Consider the following 22,791-nt stretch of genomic DNA (forward strand, 5'->3'; position numbering starts at 1 on the left):
AGACACACAGCAAGGAAAGGCCCGAGGACTGCGGCAGCAACGCTGTGGTGACAGGGCAGCAAGATGTTCCCCCAACAGGTAGGCGGCTCAAGGATTCAAGTTTCCCGCTCCCCCGAGGGAGCCGCGATGTTTTGAGCGCCTCCGGGCGCGTTGGCGGCGTCAGCGGCCGCAAGGGAGCCTGGGGGCTGTAGTCTCCCCCCGCTCTCGGCCGCGAAGTGCAGTGGCGGCGGCGGGGGAGACACACAGCAAGGAAAGGCCCGAGGACTGCGGCAGCAACGCTGTGGTGACAGGGCAGCAAGATGTTCCCCCAACAGGTAGGCGGCTCAAGGATTCAAGTTTCCCGCTCCCCCGAGGGAGCCGCGATGTTTTGAGCGCCTCCGGGCGCGTTGGCGGCGTCAGCGGCCGCAAGGGAGCCTGGGGGCTGTAGTCTCCCCCCGCTCTCGGCCGCGAAGTGCAGTGGCGGTGGCGGGGGAGACACACAGCAAGGAAAGGCCCGAGGACTGCGGCAGCAACGCTGTGGTGACAGGGCAGCAAGATGTTCCCCCAACAGGTAGGCGGCTCAAGGATTCAAGTTTCCACTTGTCCCTGCCACCCCTGGGACTGCTCCCCCTCCAGCCGTGTGGGCCTCCTCTGTCGGAGGCCCTAGTGGTCTGTGTGGTGGGGCCAGCAGAACCACGTGCCGCTGCACTGGTGGTGGGAGTGCCACGCACAGCGGCTCTGCCGCTTCGCCCTCCGATGCTTTCTTGGCCTTCAGTGCAACTGCGGGAGCCAACTGCTTGACCTGTTGCGGGAGCGTACTCACAACAAAGGATCTGGCGAGAATCAGGAACAACGTCCCTGATCAACGGAACTGCCCCGCTGGAGCCGGAACCAAGACAGAGAAGGGAGAGTTCTGCACCCGAAGCACTCTGACTTTATCTTTCTTTCTTTCTTTCTTTCTTTCTTTCTTTCTTTCTTTCTTTCTTTCTTTCTTTCTTTCTTTCGAGCCAGGAGTCTGGACTCTAGATCCAATCTTTTGGCCAGCTTTGGCAAAAAGCTGTCCTCTTTGCTGGGGAGTCCCCCAGTGAGTTCCCTGGTACCTGGTCCACCTATGTGGTCTCTAGGCTCCCAGAGGTTGATTCTTGGAGTCAAGGGTATGGGGGCCCTTTCCTCCTCTGACTGGTCATCACCATGTTCAGAGGGGTGGCCCTGAGCATACTCAGCCAGGAGCTCCTGGAGCCCTTGTTTCGTTGGATGCAGGCCCATTTGATACATTTTTTAGTTTGCATAAGGACCCCTTTTCCTTGAAAGACAAGTGTAAGTAAGGTGTGAAGTTGAGTTCCTCCACCAGGTCCTGTATGGTATTAACTTCACTAGTAGCTGGGTTCTTTTGAGACATTCATTCTAACCTTACAGTTCTAACTCTCTACCCTTGACTACAGTGACTTTTATTTCTCTAAAATTCTAAGGGGACTTAAGCAAGGCCCTGACAAGACTTTTAGTATTTTGGAAAGCCCAATTTAGGAAATCAGAATTCTAAAGGCAAGTTTAAGAGTTCTGTTGTGTGATCAGATGGTAACCAAGTACTCCAACAAATGCAAGTTTGTATCCCACCGCTGCCACCAATGTAAGAAAGTGGCTCTGTATATACTGCACTAAAGTAAGGTTCAGTGAGCACAGAGTCCACAGTCCCCAGAGGTTTGGCAGAGGTTAAAGTTAGATATAACCTTACTCTCTAAAGTGGTAGCTTGGTTGAGCAGTAAGGCAGTATCCGAGGACAGTGTAAAGCATTTGTTGTACACACGCAGTCAGCTAATGGTCTCACACACTCAAGAACTGAACTCTAGGCCAATGGTTTTGTATATAAAAATATATAGTTGTTTTATTTTAGAACCAACAATAGGTATCAAAATACTTTCTCAGAATAAAATGCTGTAGTTGTATACTTTCAATAAGCAATAGACTTTTAAATGCAATAGTTCAAACACAATTATAACATTGAGCTCAATGGGGGATTTTAAGTAAATGAATTTCATTCACTTTGCGTATGATTTTCTTACTCAGGGTTGGATCCTGGATTCAACCCTGGTGCATTTCCTGTAAACAGTTGAAAGAAATAGTTTTTGTTGCACAGCCGATTTTTAAGGAATATTTTCTATGTTTCTAAAATCGACACTAAGAAGAATTTCTTTAGTAGGGGATCTCTGTGTATAGTTATAATCATGTGAATAGTCCCGCCCACGTGCGTGGACCCCGAAGCACTTCATTAGATATATTCTCTTAAGTTGTCCTCTTCTGCAGTCCTGCATAGACACTTAAGAGATAAAAGAAAGACAATAATGCAGCTTAAAAACAACTAGGCTACGCTGGCCATTACTGCATCCTGAAGTGAAAAAGATAGCCAGGTAACAGTTAAATTTAACTATTTTACTGAGTTTCACACATAGAGAAACTCCCCTTCACAAAGATCCTTTTTTCATGATAGAGATGAAGGGTTGAACAGACAAGCCCCATAGGCTGCCATTATGTGTCTGTAAATGGATACCGTGCCTTTAAGAATCCTTCCAGAGACCCTCTGTATTCCATGATGCACAGCCAAAGGCTAGTTAATTTTCAGTTCTTTTTTCCGGCTCCTGCTAGCAGGACCCTGGAGCATTGAGCTCTACCTTGAGTGGTATATTTTTTAATAATTAAGCTTTCTTAAGTTAGTTTGAGTGTTTTACTCGGCGTCTTTGGCATTTCCTTCCTTTTGCTGTCTTTTTTGGGCAGTTAGCCCACATTTTTCTTGTCAAAATGCCATCTTTATTCGACAAGTGTCCTGCATGTGGCAGGAAGAAGGCCAAGTCGGACTCCCACAGAGTTTGTATTCTCTGTCTACCTACTTCAAATGTTCCTGAATCCTGCGCCAACGGTAAATCCTTCTCCAGGAGGACCCTGCGTGACAGGGAGATGATTCGTCTTCAAGGCCTGGAGCAGAGAAGACAACAGGCTGCAGGTGGGACATCTGGGTAAGGAGAGAGCCAGTCCTCCTCCAAGACCCATGCGTCGACCTCTGGGGGGCTCCCCAGTCGAAAGAAGGCTCAAAAACGACGCCGGTCCCGGTCAACGTTGAAGGCAACATCGATGTCGAGACCAGGTATGACGACGATATGCTCCCTGTCGATTCAGGGCTCTGGGTTGAAGCGACGTCTAAGATCAACGTCGAGGGGACGGACGTCGATGCCTCGGGTGAGGTCGATATCTAGAACATCCCGGTCAACGTCGACACACCATCGCCGTCGATCTGGGTCAAGGAGTGTAAGAAAGTGACTCTGTATATACGGTTCCCAAATAAGTACAGTGTGTACAGAGTCCACAGCCCCCAGAGGTTTGGCAGAGGTTAAAGTTAGATATAACCTTACTCTCTAAAGTGGTAGCTTGGTCGAGCAGTAAGGCAGTATCAGAGGACAGTGTAAAGCATTTGTTGTACACACAGAAAATGGTCACACACACTCAAGAACTGAACTCTAGGCCAATGGTTTGTATAAAAAATATATGTTTGTTTTATTTTAGAATCAACACTAGGTATCAAAATATACTTTCTCAGAATGAGATGCTTTAGGTAAATACTTTTGCAATATGCAATTGGCTTTTGTAGAAAGTTACAGGTTGTTGCAATAGGCAACACAATTTCAAACACAATAATACATTGAGCTCAATGGGAATTTTAAGTTATATGCAATTGATTACTTTAAGGATTACTTTTCTAACTCCAGGACTGGATGCTAGATTCAGTCCTGGGACAGTTCTTGGAAAAAAGTGAGTAAATTAGTTTTATTTGCTGTTGTGATTTTTGAGCAATATTTTGCTTTTTTTTAAAGTTGACAAAAACTTTTTCTAATCAAATTACCAATGTTATTCTATGGAAGGAAATTCACTTAGCAGGTAAGTGGGGTTATGGTTACTTTTTCTAGGTCAGTGTTGAATCCTAGATCCAGCACTAGTGTACCACCTGTAAGCAGTTGAGAAACTGCATTTAAGTTAGACAGGCGATTTTTAAGGAATATTTATAAGTTTGCAAAATCGACACTTAGAAGAGATTTCACAGAAAAACAGTCAATTGTTTCCTATGGAAGAAAATTCAAGCTACAGGTAAAGTATGTTCTCATTACTTTTGTAATCCAGTGCTGGGCTCCTAGTCTAATTACTGGGGCATCTATCTAAAACAGGTAAGTAATTAAGTTTTCACAGTTGGTGCGATTTTTAAAGAATATTTGTAGTTTGCAAAAATCGACACTTCGAAGAAATTTCACAGAAAAACAGTCAATGGTTTCCTATGGAAGAAAATTATGTTAGTATGATTGTAATTACTTTTCAGGGTCAGTGCTGGGCACCAAGATCCAGCACTGGGATCTCTCCTAATAGCAGGTGAGTAATTTCGGTTTCGTTCCTCTGTTGATTTTAGGTGAATATTTTAAAGTTTAGAAACTCCACACTTTGACTGGTTTCACTTGGAAATTCTTCTATGTTACCCTATGGAAGAAAAGAGTTATCTGCTTTTGGGTAAGTACTCGACTGGCAGAGTTAAGGTTCTGGGCATAAACTCAGGGGTCTCCCAGGGTCAGGTCAGTACAGTTGTTACACCTTCCGGCACAGGGGCAGCCGGGTGCAGAGTGAGTAGGCCCAATGTTATTCTATGGGAGGCAGGGGCCCCTTGGTTGGTGGCTGCTGGCTAGCAGGCCACGCGGCTGTGGGAGCTGGGCTCCTGGTCACTTGCTCAGGGCAAATGGGGGAAGTAGAGTAGAGTAGAGTAGAGATTGCACTGCCAGGGGCACTCGGGTGGCTGGTTGCAGGGTGCTTTTGAGCCGTCGGGCGCTCAATGGATTGCAATGGAGAAGCTCAAAAACTAGCAAAGGCTGCAAGCTCTGGCACGAAGATTCTTCAGGTGTGACCACCACTTCAAGGGGTAAGTTGGATAGTTGGAGGATAGGTAGGCACCCAGGAGTTGGGCACAGGGGGCCGCAGGGCGCCGGTTGCAGGGGTGCCTTTTGGTGTCTGGAAATCTTACCCTCGGCTGGTCGCGGTTGGAGGGGTCCCTGGTTCTGAGGCTGCAGGCGTCGTCGGGAGCATCTAGGTGGGTCCTTGGGTGCTGGATTCGGGGTCACAGTCGCCGGGGGGACGTCCTCGGTGTCTTTGTCCACTCCAGGCCAGGCTTGGCGGGTGCAGTGTTTGCAGGGTTCGCGGTTCCGGGATGATGCCAGGGATTAGATGCGGAGTTTGAGCAGAGCCTATGCTCATGGGAGTCCCAGGTGCTTAGAGCCAAAAGGTAGCCAGGTCCTCCAGGGTTTGTGAGGTTGCTAGCCACAAGAGGTGCCGGGTTGTAGCAGGAGCAGGTTCGAGGGTCGACAGGCCGGTAGGGCTGGGGCCAAAGCAGTTGTTGTCTTCCTCTTGTTAGCAGCTGCACGGCAGGTCTTCTTGTTTCTTGATCTTCTTTGCTGTTTCGGAATCTGGATCTAAGGAAGGAATGTTCAGGGTGCCCCTGAATACTACATTTAGGGATAGTTACAGGTAGGTAAAGGGCAGGGACCACTGGGTCCCTGCCCTAGGGTGGGTACACCCCCTATCCTGCCACTCTTCTGTGGGAGGGGGGCAGTTGCCTAGTCCTGATTGGGCAGGGCTCCCCATCTTCAAGATGGCGAGAGCCGGGAGATGTGCTTCACCTCGCCTCCCCCACCTGAGGGGTGGGGTTGGCAGAGGCTGGCACATCCCCTTTCCTCACTTGGGGTTTCCCGCCAGAGTGGGGGCTAGCACCGGCGGGGACCAGTCGCTGAGTACAGCAAGGGGTCTGGGGAGGCTCACAAAGGCGACATTCCTTTGAAGCTTCCCCCTGTCCATCCTGGGGGAGGAGACCTAGCACCTCGCCCAGGACTTGCATTGTTGCAGGCCCGGGAGAGCGGATGGCTCTCTACCCAGGGGTCCAGCAGCATGTCTGCTGGGTGGCAGCCTCTCAGGCAGGACGTGGATTGTTAGTTAGGTACAGGGGGCATTTCTAAGTCGCCCTCTGTCGTCCATCTTACATTAAATCCTACACTGGCATCAGTGTGGGTTTAATGTGCTGAGAAGTTTGATACCAAACTTCTCAGTCTTCAGTGTAGCCATCATGGTGCTGTAGAGTTTGTGATGACCACCTCCCAGCACCATATTGTGAGAAAGTGGCTCTGTATATACTGTCCCTTAATAGGTACAGGGTGTACAGAGTCCACAGTCCCCCAGGGTTTGACAGAGGCTAAAGTTAGATATAACCTTACTCGCTAAAGTGGTAGCTTGGTCGAGCAGTAAGGCAGTATCAGAGGACAGTGTAAAGCATTTGTTGTACACACTCAGTCAGCAAATGGTCTCACACACTCAATAACTGAACTCTAGGCCAATGGTTTATGCCTCTGCTGGAAATACATTAACATAAGGAAGGGCAGTTTGTACGTGGCATTTATTGACTTGAGGGCCACCTTTGACCTCGTTCCACGTAATTTGTTGTGGTCCAATCTTAAGTATATGGCGGTCCCCGGTGAGTTACTTAAAGAACTCATTAGATTACATGCAGGGAATTACGCCAAAGTTAGATGGGGGAAGGGCGGTGAAATTTCAAAGGCCATACCTATAGGACGGGGTGTGCATCAAGGCTGTGTGCTGGCGCCTACACTCTTCTCATTATATGTTAATGATATACCTACCTATCTAAGGGACTGTGATCATGACTCCCCGAAGCTAGGAGATGAGGCGATCACGGCATTACTTTTTGCCGATGATACGATTCTCATCTCAGACTCCAAAGGGTTTACAAAATTTAGTGAATTCCTTTAATAGCTACTGTGTAGGGAAGGGGTTAGAAATAAATTCATCCAAAACAAAATGTATGTCCATAAATCCTCAGAAGTCTTTTAGGAAGAACTTGGCCTTAAATAATCAAAAACTGGAGTACTTGGGGAGTTTTAATTATCTAGGAATTATGCTGGATAGTACGCTTTCTTGGAAGGGGCAGCTGGAAAAAAGTAAATTATCCTTAAAACAAAATTCGATGCCTATTTTAAAAGTGCACGGCAGTAGTCATTCTAAAGCTAATACGCCGGCACTTGAAGTATTTAAGGCGAAGGCCCAGTCAGCGGCACTTTATGGTGCTGAGATATGGGGGCATTCCTGTAAAAGCAACTTTGAGAAGGAAGAAAATTATTTTATACGTAGGCTGCTTAAAATAGCAATCAGAACCTCCCTAGTACCAGTGTTCCTGGATATTAATCTTAAAAGGACAGATTATCAAGCCATATTAAGGCCACTACTGTCAGGAATCGGAGGCGCGGTACACAAACGCGCCTACCTAGAGTATAGACTACACATCCCAGCAGCCTCCGGGGCCCGGAAGAGGAAGCCCATATAACGACGTCATACCCGGCCGGAGGTGTGCGTTATTCAATTACTTGGATTAGGTTCGGAGGAAGGAGTTGCGAAGCGAAGCGTTCCCGGACGACGGAGCAAAGAGTCCCGACATCCGTCGAGCGGTCAACCGAGGGCGTGTTCTTCGCGGCCGGCGGCTTCCCCGAAGATTACGGAGCAGGTAGGAAATATTCCCTGGCTCCCTGACTGTTAAACCCTGAGGGTTGCAAGGCGACCTGTCCCAACCGCTGAGGAGCGGTGTTCGTGTTACACGCACCATAGGAGGTGCGCTTGCTCAAGTAAAGCCGAGGGTGTCCAAATCCTTTCTCAACCCCGCATAACCCACCCTGGATAGGGAGACTTTGCCGGCTGGCATTTATGGATGGGGGCTTATCAGAGGCAAGGATCCTAGCTCGGCAAGACGGGAAAACTTCGGGTGTCTTGACACCAGTCTGAAGGCTCTGGGGAGTGCGCAAGCGGCGTAAATCCCATTGGGAGGATCCCCGGGTGACAATAACCAGGGAGAGTCCTCTAAACTTACTGTGTGAAATCCATGGGCGTGTTGATCCTCACGTGGTGAAGGAGCGCTTCTACATACGAACGCCGGCGGCGGTTGTACACCGTGGAAGCCTCTTAAAAGTACTTGAACTCCGTTAGTTAGCGGGGAACTAGGATCCCTCAGTCTGAGGCAAGACTGAGGATAGGCCAGAGCGTTGCCTGGCCGGTGTGTTGTTTTGGAACTAAGAAAGCCACAGGACTGGTCTGTGGGCTGAGAGACAAGATTTAGTGGTCCTGAGAGAGGCATCTCAGGGGTCACGGGGAAGGATTCCCATACACCTGGTAATTACTGGCGCTAGTGAGACCTTAATGAGAGTAGAGATAAGTGTTGTGCTTATATGAATATTGTCTTGTTTTGTCTTTCAGGTTCAATTCCCTGCTGTTCCCTTCCCCCCTTCCTTTTGTCCCTCACCTGATCGCCTCTGGGCTCTGTAACCTATCGGTTGGAGTCCGGGGATATCGGGAGGTGGAACCCTGTTGCGTCGCCCGGATCCTGAGGAGCCCCTGTAATCGTAACAACTACTGTATTGGGTTAGGTTATGGACAACCCCGGAGTTGAGTGATTATAAAAGTGGTTTGATAGAAATAACCCAGATCGATGGGTATAAGAAAATTGCATGGTTAAAGCATATTTTTCAGTGGTACAACAGGCTGGGGCTCTCCCAGTTATGGGAAGAACCTCAGAATATGACGCCGCCCCTTAAAAAGCTCGTAAAGTCTACTTTCTGGTCTTATGTCAATGGTGAATTATTTCATAGCTCAACGATTGGCACATTGTCTCAGAAATTTTTGACTATAAAGGATATTCCTGAATTTGAACAATTCATGGATGAGATAGGACCACCCCTAGCAAAAACATTATATCTGCAATTTAGATATGGGGTCCTACAGATTACCGCAAACACTTGCAGGTGGGGGGGTAAAAATGACAGTGGGTTGTGTACCCTCTGCTCTCAAAAAGCAAAAGAAGATGACGTCCATCTATTGTTCTTCTGCCCAGTCTATAAAAAATCTAGAGACCGTTGGATCAAACCCTTATGTAAAAACATGGGGGTTAGGTCCTACAAAGATGCAGAACGTATACTCAAGCCAAATACCTCGCAACTGGTAGTGTTTTGTATAAGTAGGTTTTTATTCAATGTGTACCTCATTAGGAAACAGATCGGTTGCAAGTTGTAATGTTCCGTTGCGGTCTGCACTTTTTCTTAGCCCTGTATAGTTAACATAAAATGCACTGATTCCTTCTTTTTAATGTGTTTTTAGGAAAAAAAGTTTTAAAATCTGACTTTTTAAATTAAATTATAATGTATTTTTTCGATTTTTAATGCAGGAATTGCACAATCGATGAGGTAGATTAATTGTTTGTTCGCCCCATTGTATGTATTAACTTGAACATTTGGTCTGTGTATTTGTATACAATTGTTGGAAATGTCCTTTTTATGTACTTCTTGCTTTTATGGCTATATCAGCCGAAATAAAGCTTAAACAAACAATAACTGAACTCTAGGCCAATGGTTTATATATAAAAAAATATATGCTTGTTTTTATTTTAGAACCAACACCTGGATTTAAAATATACTTTCTCAGAATGAGATGTTTCATATAAATACTTTTGCAATATGCAATTGACTTTTGTAAACAGTTACAAGTGGTTGCAATAGGCAACTCTATTTTAAACACAACAATGCATTGAGCTCAAAGGAAAGTTCAAGTTATTTGCAACAGATTACTTTTTAGATTACAGTTGGAATTCCAGGACTGGATCCTAGATTCAGTCCTGGGTCAGTACTCAGAATCAAGTGATGAAAGGCGACTTAATTACTGTAATGATTTTTAAACAATATTTAGCCATTTTAAAAGTTGACAGAAAATATTTCAAAGAAAACAGTCAATGATTCCCTATGGAAGAAAATTCAAGTTGCAGGTACAGTATGTTCTCGTTACTTTTGTAATCCAGTACTGGGTGCCTAGACTCAGTACTGGGACCTTTATCCAAAACAGGTAAGTAATTACGTTTTCAGATATTATACGATTTTTGAAGAATATTTAAAGATTGCAGAAATTGACACTTAGAAGAAATTTCACAGAAAAACAGTCAATGATTTCCTATGGAAGAAAATTGGGTTACGGGTAAGTACAGTTGTAAGTATTTTTCAGAGTCAGTGCTGGGCACCAAGATCCAGCACTGGGAGCTCACCTAAGAGCAGGTGAGTAATTTCGTTTTCGTTTCTTGGCTGATTTTTGGTTAATATTTTAAGATTTGAAAAGTCCACACTTAGAAGAAATTTCAGGAAAATGCTAGTCAATGTTACCCTAAGAGGAAAATAGAGTTGAGTGTCTGGGCATAGACTCAGGGGTCCCCCAGGGTCAGGTAGGTACAGTCGGTTCACCCTCAGCGACTCTAGGGCGGCCGGGTGCAGAGAGAGTTAGGCCCAATGTTATCCTATGAGGGATAGGGGGGCCTTGGTTGGTGGCTGCTGACTGGCAAACCACGCGGCTGTGGGAGCTGGGCTCCTGGTCACTTACTCAGGGCAAGTGGGGAAGTAGGTAGGTGTAGAGGTTGCACTTCCAGGGCCACTCGGGCGGCTGGGTGCAGGGTGCTTTTGAGCCTTCGGGCGCTCAATTGATTTCAATAGGAAATCTCCGGTTTAGAAAAAGACTGCAAGCTCGGGGACGAGGACTCTTCCAGTGCCACCATCACTTCGAGAGGTAAAGTTGGGTAGTTGGAGGATAGGTAGGTACCGCGGGATTGGGCACAGGGGGCCGCGGGGCGCCGCGTGCAGGGGTGCCTTTTGGTGTCGGGAAATCTTACCCTCTGTTGATCGCAGTAGGGGGGGCACCTTGTTCTGAGGCTGCAGGCTTCTTCAGGAGTGTCGAGGGAGGTCCTTGGGTGCCGGACTCGGGGTCACAGTCGCCGTGGGGTCGTCCTCGGGGTCTTTGTTCACTCCGGCACTGGCCAGGCTTGGCTGGTGCAGAGTGTGCTGGGTTCGCGGTTCCGGGCTGCTGCCAGGGATTAGAGGTAGGTTTTGAGTAGAGCCTCTACTCATGGGAGTCCCAGGGGTTTAGAGCCAAAAGGTAGCCAGGTCCTCCGGGGTTTGTGAGGTTGCTGGCCACAAGAGATGCCGGGTTGGAGCAGGAGCAGGTTCGAGGATCAACAGGCCGGTAGGGCTGGGGCCAAAGCAGTTGGTGTCTTCCTCTTTTTAGCAGCTGCAGGGCAGGTCTTCTTTCTTCTTGCTCTTCTTTGTAGTTTTGAATCTGGAATCTGGGGAAGGAAGGTTCAGGGTGCCCCTAAATACTAGATTTAGGGGCGTTACAGGTAGGTGAAGGGCAGGGACCAATGGGTCCCTGTCCTCGGGTGGGTACACCCCCCTATCCTGCCTCTCTCCTGTCGGAGGGGGGCAGTAGCCTAGTCCTGATAGGGTAGGGCTCCCCATCTTCAAGATGGCGAGAGCCCGGAGATGTGCTTCACCTCGCCTCCCCCACCTGAGGGGTGGGGTTGGCAGGCTGGCACATCCCCTGTCCTTATTTGGGGTTTCCGGCCAAAGCTTCGCGCCAGAGTGGGGGGTTGCAGTGGCCTGGGGAAGCTCACAGAGGCGGCATGCCATTGAAGCTTCCCCCTGCCCATCCTGGGGGAGGAGATTTAGCACCTCGCCCAGGATGTGCATTGTTGCAGGCCCAGGAGAGCAGGGGCTCTCCTACCCAGGGGTCCAACAACATGTCTGCTGGGTGGCAGCCTAGGCAGCCTCAGAGCAGACGTGGATTGTAGGTTAGGTTTAAGGGGCACCTCTAAGATGCCCTCTGGAGTACTTGGTACATTAAATCCCACACTGGCATCAGTGTGGGTTTAATGTGCTGAGAAGTTTGATACCAAACTTCTCAGTCTTTAGTGTTGCCATTATGGTGCTGTGGAGCTCGTGTTTGACGAGCTCTCAGCACCATGTACTCTTAAATGGCAGCACTGCACTTAGTGCTCAGGAATGGACCTGGGCACTGTAGGGGCACAGGGCTCTTTCTCCTGTGCCCTCACCACTGGCATAGTGCACCTAGCTAGAGGGGTGACTGAGGTATGCTAGGGCAGTGTGTTTGTGGGCATGGCACACAGGGATGTCTGTCATGTCGACTTTGTTTTTGTCTTGCACCCTAACACTCAGCCTGCAAAGGCAGTGTGTGTGTGTTTAAGGGTACACGGCCTCTAAGGGTGGCACAAGGAGTGCTGCAGCCCTTCGAGGCCTTACCTGGTCACAAGGCCCTGGGTACCTAGGGTACCATTTACCAGGGGCTGACATGTGGCCAGGGTTTGCCAATTTGGGTTTGGTTTGTTTTAGGGAAGGAACATAGGCCCTGGGCACCTGATTGGCAGTAGTCCAGGGCACACTCAGCCAAAGTACATCAGCAATTCAGCAAAAAGTGGGGGCATAGCATGCAAGAAAGATGGCACTTTCTCACACTTGGTGAGTGAGAGGATCAGGTGGGTGTCGTCAGCGTAGGAGACTATGTTCAGATTGTGCGAGCGGACGATGTTGGCGAGAGTAGCCACGTAGACGTTGAAAAGGGTAGGGCTGAGGGATGATCCTTGGGGCATGCCGCAGATGATCTTGGTGGCTTCAAAGCAGAATGGGGGAGGCGGATTCTCTGGGTTCTGTCGGTGGGGAAGGAGGTGATCCAGTCCAGGGCTTTGTCGCTGATTCCTGTGTTGTGGAGGCGTGAGCGTAGGGTGTGGTGGCAGACGGTGTCGAAGGCGGTCGAGAAGTCCAGGAGGATGAGGGCCGCGGTTTCGCCGTTCTCCAGCATGGTCCTGATGTCATCAAAGGCAGAGATATGGGCAGTTTCGGTGCTGTGATTGCTGCGGAATCCTGATTGGGACGGGTCCAGGATGATGATCTCCTCGAGGAAGTGGGTCAGTTGCCTGTTAACGATCTTTTTGATGACTTTCGCCGGGAACAGGAGCAGGGAGATGGGCCGGAAATTCTTGAGGTCCTTTGGGTCCGCTGTGGGATTCTTGAGTAGTGCGTTAATCTCCGCGTGCTTCCAGCTTTCTGGGAAGGTGGGGGTCTCGAAGGAGCTGTTGATGATCTTCCGGAGTTGGGGTGCGATGATGCGGTTAGCTTTGTTGAAGATGTGGTGAGGGCAGGGGTCGGATGGTGAGCCGGAGAGGATGGTGTTCATGGTCTTGCTGGTATCGTCGTCGTTGATGTGGGTCCAGGAGACCAAGAGGTTGGTGAGGCTGGGGGTGGAGAGTCTGCGGTGTTGGTGGCTGATGGTAGGGTCTGGGTGTTGAAGCTGTAGTGGATGTCTGCGATCTTGCGGTGAAAGAAGGTGGCTAGTGAGTCGCAGAGGTGTTGCGAAGGCGGAATGTTGTTGGCACTGGAGCTGGAGAGTTCCTTCATGATGTTGAAGAGCTCTTTGCTGTTGTGTTCGTTGTTGTCGATGCGTTCCTGGACGGAGGTCCTTTTGGTGGCTCAAATGAGTTGGTGGTGCTTGCGGTTGGTGTCCTTGAGGGCAGCGTGGTAGTCTGGTGCCTGTTCGTGGCACCCCTTCTTCTCGAGTCTTCGGCAGTTCCCCTTGGACTGCTGGATGTCGGTGGTAAACCAGCTGGTCTTTCTATCTCTGCATCTGTTTGAGGGTTTTTTGATCGGGACGAGAGTGTTGGCACATTCGTCGATCCATTGCCTGAGGTTGCAGGCGGCTTTGTCGGTTGGTGGGTCTCGGGCGAGGGTGGTGATGAGCTGGTCTTCGGTGATCTTGTTCCAGCTGCGGTGGGAAATCCGTTGCGGGTGGTGGTGCGTGGTGGGTTTCTTGAAGGTGAAGTGGACGCAGTGGTGGTCGGTCCAGTGGAGTTCGGCGGTGTGGCTGAAGGTGATGTGTTTGCTGGCGGAGAGGATAGGGTCGAGCGTGTGTCCGGTGGTGTGGATGGGAGCCATGACGAGCTGTTTGAGTCCGAGGTTGGCGAGGTTGTCGTGCAGAGCAATGGAGTAGCTGATGTCTGCTTTCTCGAGGAGGAAATTCAGGTCTCCGAGTAGAATGTAGTCAGTAGACGCAAGGGCGTGCATGCTGATGATGTCGGAGATGGCATCGATGTACTGTGGCCGGGGCCCTGGGGGTCTGTAGACGAGTGTTCCTCTGAGGGTGGTGTTGGGGTCGATGTGGATCTGGAAGTGGAGATGTTCGGCGGTGCTGGAGGTGTCTGCTGTGCTAGTCGAGATACTGAGGATATTCCTGTAGACAATGGCGATACCTCCTCCAGGTCTGTTGTTGCGGTCCCTTCTGGTGATCTTGTAGCCATCTGGGATGGCAATGGCAATGTCGGGTGCCGAGGAGGAGTTCAACCAGGTCTCAGTCAGGAAGGCGACGTGCAGGAGGCTGAGTCGAGTAGGTCCTAGAGTTCGATGGCGTGCTTGTGGATGAAGCGGGTGTTGAGTATAAAGCATCTGAGGTGGTTGCCTCCTGCCCTGACGTGACGGGACGTGCAGGTGTACGGCGGCTGGTGATGTTGCAGTTTGGCAGGAGAAGGGTCCGTAGGTGAGCTTCGGGTTGGCCTGGACTCAGCTTGATGATCGACCGGTGTTGAGTCCGTGGCAGAAGGGGGCATCATAGTGTTGTCGGCTGTCGTGGTTCACGCGAGGACCAGGGGGTCTGGCACTGGGCATGGTCAAGCCGCGGACGGGCGCATACTGGTTTGCCTTGGGCGCGCCTTCGGTGCGCCAGCGGCGCGTCTGCTGTGCGACCGCGCATTGGCCACCATTAAGTAGGGGAGAGGTCGGGACTGGAGATGGGGCGGCGGGAGCGGGGCTGTGACGGTGGGCGGGGCCGCGGGGCTGTAGTGGCGGGAAAAGGCTGCCTGGGAACGGGTTCAGGACCAGTAAGGATACTGTCGTGTGCCCAGAGTGGGAAATAAAATTAAAAGTGAAAAGACAGGAGATGAGTTTCTTAGCAGAGGAGCAGACCAGGAGGCGCTGTGCGTGGCGGCGGCGCTCTGCTGGAGGGAACCTGGAGGCGAAGGGCTTCTGGCGCAGAGGCAGGGGGCTCTGTGAGCGGGGCTGCTGGGGAGAGTGCTTGCCTGGACCGGAGGTCTAGGTGTCACACGCGCTCCCCCACAGCGGCCGCCATTAAGTAGGGGAGGGGGGTGGGACAGGAGGCGGGAGCGGGGCTCTGACGGTGGGCGGGCCGCGGGGCAGTAGTGCCGGGAAAAGGCTGCCTGGGGTCCCCTTCTTTCAAACATGTGGGAACAGGTTCAGGACCACTAAGTATACTGTCCTGTGCCCAGAGTGCGAAATGAAATAAAATTAAAAGTGAAGAACAGGAGAATACCAAGCTACCTAGGGAGTGAGCCGGGGTTATCTTCAGCGTGTAACTCCCTTGCCCTGACTAGAGTGGTGGTTTCTGCCTGGCTTTGGCGCAAGCCCTAGCCAACCAGAAATCCCATTTCTAACACCACTGTATTTATAAACCTGTATCAAAATCATTTTCATTCTGCTTGCATGTATTGTTCAACCTGCCTTGAAAATTACCATTTACACTTAATGTAGCAGGGTTGCTTGGTTCTAGAAAATAAATATAACTACATAACATTTTTTCACAAATTGGTCTGAGTTCAGTCCTTGAGTGTGCGACATCATTTGCTGCCTGAGTGTGTACAACAAATGCTTAACACTGTCCTCTGATTAAGCCTTACTGCTCGACCACACTACCACAAATAGAGAGTTAGGTGCTATCTACTTTACCTCTGCCTACCTTTTGGGTTCCACTGGACTCTCTGCATACTATACCTCACTTTGGTAAAGTATATACAGAGCCAGCTTCCTACAGTAAGTATCATTATTTTTAGGTCGAGACTAGCGCAGCACGCATGTGCTTCTCTATGGGAGGCTTCTTGTGAGCACTCCAAACTTCCCGAAAACTTCTCCGTGTGGGTCTGGCAACTCCCACACATTCGATTGGCTTTTGCGTGTGGCTTTCAATAATGAAAGCACGCAAATGTCCAAAGGTGGGTGCATGTCCCACCTCTTCTCCAAAGGTTTACTCCCACGGCATTTTGCTCCCAGCGCGGTCGCTTTCACTTTCGCGGCCACACCTGTTTATTTAATTTCCTGTTGCTTTGGTCCCACCCCCCACCCGTTGTCTGTGTTCACAATGCTCCCTCCCCCTTCCCGGTGTCCGCATTCCCTTTGTTTCTGCCCCCTACCCACTTGCGGCGACCCGTGAGGTAACCCCCTCCCCCTTCCATTGTCCATGTTCACCAGACTCCCACCCCCCTACCCTTTGTTTTGTTTCTGCCCCCCTCTCCGTTGCGGCGGCCCGTGAGGTGCTCCCCCGCCCTTGCGCCCAGCGGCACACCACTGTTTGTCAAAAGGCTGAACAGAGTCAGCAAAAAGCATTGGCAAAGCCAAAAGGTGGGACCTATGGGCTTTGCCAATGCTTGTCTGCCAAGCCGATACACGAGTGGCCCCATTGGGGCGGGACACTAGACTAAGCAAACCCACCCCCTCGCCCCAAACCCTATTCTCCTGCATGGCTAAACTGTTATTAGGTACTGTCGACAAGACCTATTGGCTATGCCAATGCTTGTTTCCAAATGTGACCAACCTTAATGCAGGACTGTGGAGTAGGGCTATATCCATTAGAACAGAGTAAGATTCCACACGAAGGCACAGAATGTACCATGGAAATTTAATAAAATGTGTTACAAAAAAAGATTCCACACAAAGTATAGGTATTCAGCATTAATGAAAGCTATGTAGATGCTCACGCTGAATTAGGATTAAAAGTCACTTTTCTCTTTCTCCTGTCTCCACTCCTGATCTGATGAACAGGTACAGAAGCTGCAGGCCATTTTGAAGCCTATGATGTTGCGCCGGCTGAAAGAGGATGTGGAGAAGAACTTGGCACCCAAGCAGGAAACCATCATCGAAGTGGAACTTACCAACATGCAGAAAAAGTACTATCGGGCTATCCTGGAGAAGAACTTCTCTTTCCTGTCTAAGGGTGCCAACCATGCCAACACACCCAACCTGCTTAACACCATGATGGAGCTACGTAAATGCTGCAACCACCCATACCTCATCACTGGTATGAGGCCTTTATATTGTCATCCCATTACATTCATCCAACCAACCAGTCATCTATCAGCTAGGCCAATCACACGAAACCTGTGACCTTGAGTGTTGTGTAAGTTCTGCAAGTACTGCAGCCATCAATTTCTGGTAACCAACTTCGTCACAGCACTAGTCTGCATGTATACTTGCATTGCTGTACACACAACCAAGCTGCAATCAGGCATCACATGCAGTGTTAGTCATGGGAACAGTTAATATGATATGAGCACCTTAATGTCATCATTGATATGGGAATCTCTCACACCATTGGGTGCCTGTTTACCCTTAGTTTATGGAGTACCCCACCTGTGACCAGTGTATCCACATCTGCCAACCATCGATCTCCACGCTATGGAGCCTTAACCTATTAATTCTCAGCAAAAACAACCACCGCAGCTCTCCTATCACTATATTTATTGATTCTCAGTGCTGAGCCTATGAGTGTTAGCCTGTGCCGTGCAAATCAAACCATAAAATATGAGCAAATGCTCTCTGTCCATAGCAACCTAAACAATCAGAATGTTTTTCACTTAATTTCTTTGAACTGCTAGGGTACTTGGTAGCATTCACTGTTCAACAGTCACCAGACACTCCTGGAGGAGAGCTGTGGCAGAGGTTTTTTCAAAGAACGTTTGTCTGTGTAGGATAATATGCGATTGTTGAACAAAATTTCCTGGCAGTCCCATGGCTTGCATTTTGGGTAGAACCTTAATTATTTTGTCGCAGAAGACAGTGTACATCATCGAATGTCTTTGTTTGCAAGGCCAATAAAGTACTACGGGATACATACATCAGGCACTAGCTATTCACAGTTGATCATTGCACTATTTTTACTGTACTGATTTGGGGATTTAATTTGTAAATTGCCTCTTTACCTCTGCCTCCTCTAGGTGCAGAAGAGAAGATCCTAGCAGAGTTTAGAGACTCCTGCCACTCTATACCACATGACTTCCACCTTCAGGCCATGGTGCGCTCGTCAGGGAAACTGGTGCTTATTGATAAGCTACTGCCAAAGCTAAAGGCTGGTGGGCATAAGGTGCTAATTTTTTCTCAGATGGTACGGTGCCTTGATATCTTGGAAGACTACCTCATTCAGAGAAGGTGAGTGGTGAAATGAACCACCAGTGTGCAAACTGTAATAGTTCATCCAACCAGCGAATGGTGGTGTGAGTCCTTATAGAGCTCTTCCATAATTTATGAATGTTATGTTAATGAGTTTTATAAAGTGCACATACACCATAAGATTTTTGGGCATTCATTGCCCAAGGTAAATAGATGCTCTGAAAAAATTAGCTAAATACTTTAAGAAATTGGTTGGTCTTGAGGGAATGCCTGAAGTTCCCTTGGGAAGACAGTGACAGAAGATTATTTGGAAGTGAGTTCCAGATTTCCCAATACATACTGAAAAACGACGCAGACCCAACTTAAGATGGTAAGCACATCATGATTCCCATCGGAAACTTGTTCATTGCGGGAGAGCTCTGTGGCCACCTCCTCTCCCAGACTTTTTAGTTCACACCAGAACTGGGAGATTACCCTTCTCTGAAGGCAAATATTAGCCAAGCTGACCTCCATTTTGTCTGCATTGAGCTTAAGGTAATTCATAGCCATCCACAAATTGATTTTATACATTGGTGGAAGTAAGGGCTTGATATCAAATCGTCATTGGGATGCCCAGGCCATGCTCCCACCTACCTGCGACTGGTCAACTGACCAACCTAGGTCCTCAAGTCGAGACCCCCCCGCTCCATGCCTATGATGCTGCTCTCCTCTCTCTCCGGCCATGCTCTCGCTCTTTCTCGCTCCTTTCACTCATCACACTTTTGCATCAGACGTTTTGCTCTTCTGCATCACACTTTTGCTTGTTTCCTCTTTTCTCCTTGTTATTTTTGTTCTTTTTCAAGCCCTTTTCGGCATATCTCTCACTCCTTGTCTCTCACCCTTCTGCTGCTGGTACCTTTCGCTCTTCTGACTTCACTCTCTTTGCACTTTGCTCCCCTTTTTGCTGCTCTCATTCCTTAGCCCTTTTTTCTCACTTCTCGCTCCTTTACTATTGTGGCTTTTTGCTCTTGCCCCCTTTTTACTGCTCCCGCTGTCTAATTTTTTTCTCATATTTTGCTCTTTTGCTATTTGTGTCCTTTTGCTTTTGTTACAATTTGTCCTTTTGCTCTTTTGTTTCCCCCTTTTGGTACTCCTGCCGCCATGCTCACCTTCCCATGCCTCCTCCCACCCCCGCTTCTTACCTGATCCAGTGCCATCTCTCCTCCCTCACCCCTCCTTCGGCCCCATTGAACAGCTGCTCAGGCCCAGCTTCCACCTACCTGCAACTAGTCACCTGACCAGTCTAGGTCCTTGAGACCCCACTTCACCCCGTTGGTGAAAGTCTCCACGACTTTATTGAAAGACCCTGTAATACCACACATTAAACAGGAATACAAGACTTCTCCTACTGAACCACGTTTTATCAGGGGACACCCGATACTCACTCACTGGTTTCTACTACTTCAGAGTAGAGTGTAGCCCCTGAGTACTTGAGACGCACCTCCTGTTGATCAGGACATCAATTGCATAGATGTGACAGGATAGCGGGTTGCAATGGGTCATGCCAATCATTGGCGCATAGCCAATTCAGTGGGTTATCTATAGCATTTTAACTGGACCACTTAGGATGACACTGAAGTGTTGTTGAAATATATCACAGAACAGTACAAAAGGATGAGTTGGTCATGCAGGCTGTATACTGCGCCCTAGGCAGTATATAGCCTCCATGACTAGGCAGTGCGGACACCGCATCCATAGGGATAAACTCCTCAATCCTTATGCATAGGCATGTCTGGTTACTCATCTCCGGGTTCAAACCTGAAGTGCATCAGCACCTGTTTAATGTCCCATTTATGGGGAAAATCTCTTCGGCCCAGAGATAGACTCCCAGTAAGAGAAAATAACAAGCATTTGCTGTGCAATAAGTCTCGCATTACATGAGTTGGAGCTATTTGCATTCTAAATGTCAATGCCTTTTATTTATGTTTTTTTTGTTTGTTTTTTTAGGTGTTTTTATTTTTTATTGATTATCAAACAGAAGAAGAAAAGAACATGCGACAGTCCCGCACAACTTCCCTCGCAGGGGGTATGCAAAATATGAGGGGAGACAGAGAGTAAAGAGTGTCCAGTCCTCCGGCCCTGCCAATCAACAAGCCACAAAAATACAGGGGGTCCAAATCCAAGCCATAAAGACAAAGCTAGTAGAGGAGCCCAGCTCCCGCTCATCGTTAAGGCTCAGCAGAGTTCAAGCTACTGGGGCCGGTCACTCCAAAGCTAGCACGATCAGGCTCCCCCCTCCGCCGTTCAGGGGTGCCACAATGAACCAAAACCAAAAAGGAAACCTCCCTACCCCCCAACTAAAGGAATAAAGGAAATGGCACAGCGCATGGTCGAGGTGCGGGAAAGAAAGGCCTCAAAGGGGGTGGGCGGCCTAGTCGCCGCTTCTCGAACTGACGAGGACATTGCCCAGTGCAGCATTTGAGTGTGGCGGAACTGTTCCGACTGGGGGACCCCATAATCCTGCTCACAATTGGCAAATGTTAGCGGGGCATAGCCACAATGAACCAAAACCAAAAAGGAAACCCCCCTACCCCACAACACGTGAGCCAATGAGTCCACGATCGGGTACCCCAGGATCTCCTTAATATGGGACAAGATCTCTTCCCAGTAGCGGCGGATGATCGGCAGTCCCACCAGATATGGCGAAAGTCCCCCAGCAGACCACAGCCCCTCCAACATCTGTCCGAAGAGTTAGGGAAGATGCGGTGTAACTTGGCGGGGGAGAGGTACCAGTCCATCATGGTCTTGAGATGTGCCTCCCGCAGTTCCACCGAGTGATTATGCTTGGCCATGTCCCTCCACAAGTGGGACCACTCTTCACCCGTGATGGCGCGACCAAGGATGTCCTCCCATAAGCCCATGTAGCGCGGTCTCGGGGAGATAGCAGTGGCCAAGAGGTGGCTGTAAATTAAGGAAATGGCACCGCGCATGGTCGAGGTGCGGGAAAGAAAGGCCTCAAAGGGGGTGGGCGGCCTAGTCGCCGCTTCTCGAACTGACGAGGACATTGCCCAGCGCAGCATTTGAGTGTGGCAGAACTGTTCCGACTGGGGGACCCCATAATCCCGCTCACAATTGGCAAATGTTAGCGGGGCATAGCCATGAAACAGATGCGTGAGAGCGAGGCAGCCCCCTTCTCTCCAGGCATCAAAAGGCCCCTCTCGCAGTGCAGGCGGGAAGGCCGGGTTGAAGTGTATGGGAGTAAAGGGCGACGGGAACGTAGTCCACCGCTCATCTCCAGAAACCGAATCCCAGACCTTAAGGGTGGTACCGGTAGGTGTGCTGATGTACGCATTCTGGGGCCTATCTTCTTTAGGCTTCCACACCAAGTCCCATATCGTTCGCCCCGCCACACTTCTATCCATGTGCAGCCAGTGTTTCTCCGAGAGGGGTTGGGTCCATTCCACCAATATCCTCCGTTGCGCTGCCTTGTAATAGAGGTGCAGGTCCGGAAGGCCCACTCCACCCTCCCCTCGAGGGCGCCGGAGATTGGCAAAGGAAAATCTAGCCCGTCCCCCTTGCCAAACGAAACGGAGCGTAAGAGTCTTTATGCAACGAAAGAAATCACTGTCCAAGACAATAGGGAGAGCCTGGAATAAATATAAAAGCTTCGGAAGGAGCGTCATTTTAATCGCATGGATCCTACCCAACCAGGAGATAAATAACGGCTTCCAGCGATTCAAATCAGCCTGGATTGTAGCCAAGAGAGGGGGGAAATTGGCCCAATACAGTGTTCGAGGCATATGAGCTGCAGATCACAAACTAAGGATAAGATCGCCATCTGGTGTGGGGCTCGGATGATTGCAGGTTGTTGTTGTCTTCGGAAGAAGTCTTTGGTCACGAGATAGGTGACTCCTCCTCTGGACAACAGTGGGAATGGGCATCCACTCCATCCTCAGATTGTTTTTCTCCGCCATTGGGTTCGGATGAACTTTTTTCCGCTCCAGCAGAAAACTTCTAGCAATCACAACAACTCTCAAAAATGTATAACTCGACGTCGAAATCCCATCGGACCGGATCCGGACGCGGCTGATGGAAAGGACACCCTTTAAAAAATGCCCCCAATGTGGAGCAAAGTTTCCTCATAGTGATCACCACGAGGTCTGTAATTTGTGCCTCTCACCAGACCACAACGAATCCAGCTGTCCAGCCTGCGCCGCATTCCGTTCCAAGAAAATTAGGGTTTGGTCAGCTTATAAACAGGGCGGCACTGTTTCATGGCGTCACCATGCACACCGACACACCTGAGGAAGATTTTCTCATCGACACCTTTGAGCAGTCGCAAAAGACCGTTCACATTCTACCCATGATTAAGGGAGTGATAAAGCACGCCACTGAGGTTTTTAAAGACCCTGTTAGGGCCAGGGTTCTCAACCCCCGGATCGAAAAAAAATACAGACCGGCACCACAGGATCCTGCGTACATCAAAACGCAACTCCCCTTAAACTCTCTAGTCGTGTCAAATGCCAGAAAACAGGCGAACTCCCAAACAACCGGAGACACGCCGCCCCCAGACAAAGAGTCTAAACTCTTGGAGGCTTCCGGCAAAAGGGTTGCCGCACAAGCTGCTAACCACTGGCGTATTGCCAATACACAAGCCCTATTGGCTCGCTATGATAGGGCTCATTATGATCAACTAGAGGACCTTTTGCAACAC

General features: G+C 49.3%; 1 protein-coding gene across 3 annotated transcripts in view; it reads left to right on the forward strand.

Annotated features, from left to right (window-relative positions):
* LOC146871825 (ATP-dependent chromatin remodeler CHD8-like) overlaps window positions 1-22,791 on the forward strand; it is a 3,469,548-nt gene that overhangs the window by 1,785,328 nt on the left and 1,661,429 nt on the right. For all 3 annotated transcript variants that reach the window (XM_085651762.1, XM_085651758.1, XM_085651757.1), the window contains 2 exons: window positions 16,755-17,010; window positions 17,927-18,137. In XM_085651762.1, coding sequence (XP_085507888.1) covers window positions 16,755-17,010; window positions 17,927-18,137 — 467 coding nt within the window. The remainder of the gene's footprint in view (window positions 1-16,754; window positions 17,011-17,926; window positions 18,138-22,791) is intronic.

This window comes from Triturus cristatus, chromosome 1_1 (assembly GCF_964204655.1).
Source record: "Triturus cristatus chromosome 1_1, aTriCri1.1, whole genome shotgun sequence".
Lineage (NCBI taxonomy): Eukaryota > Metazoa > Chordata > Amphibia > Caudata > Salamandridae > Triturus > Triturus cristatus.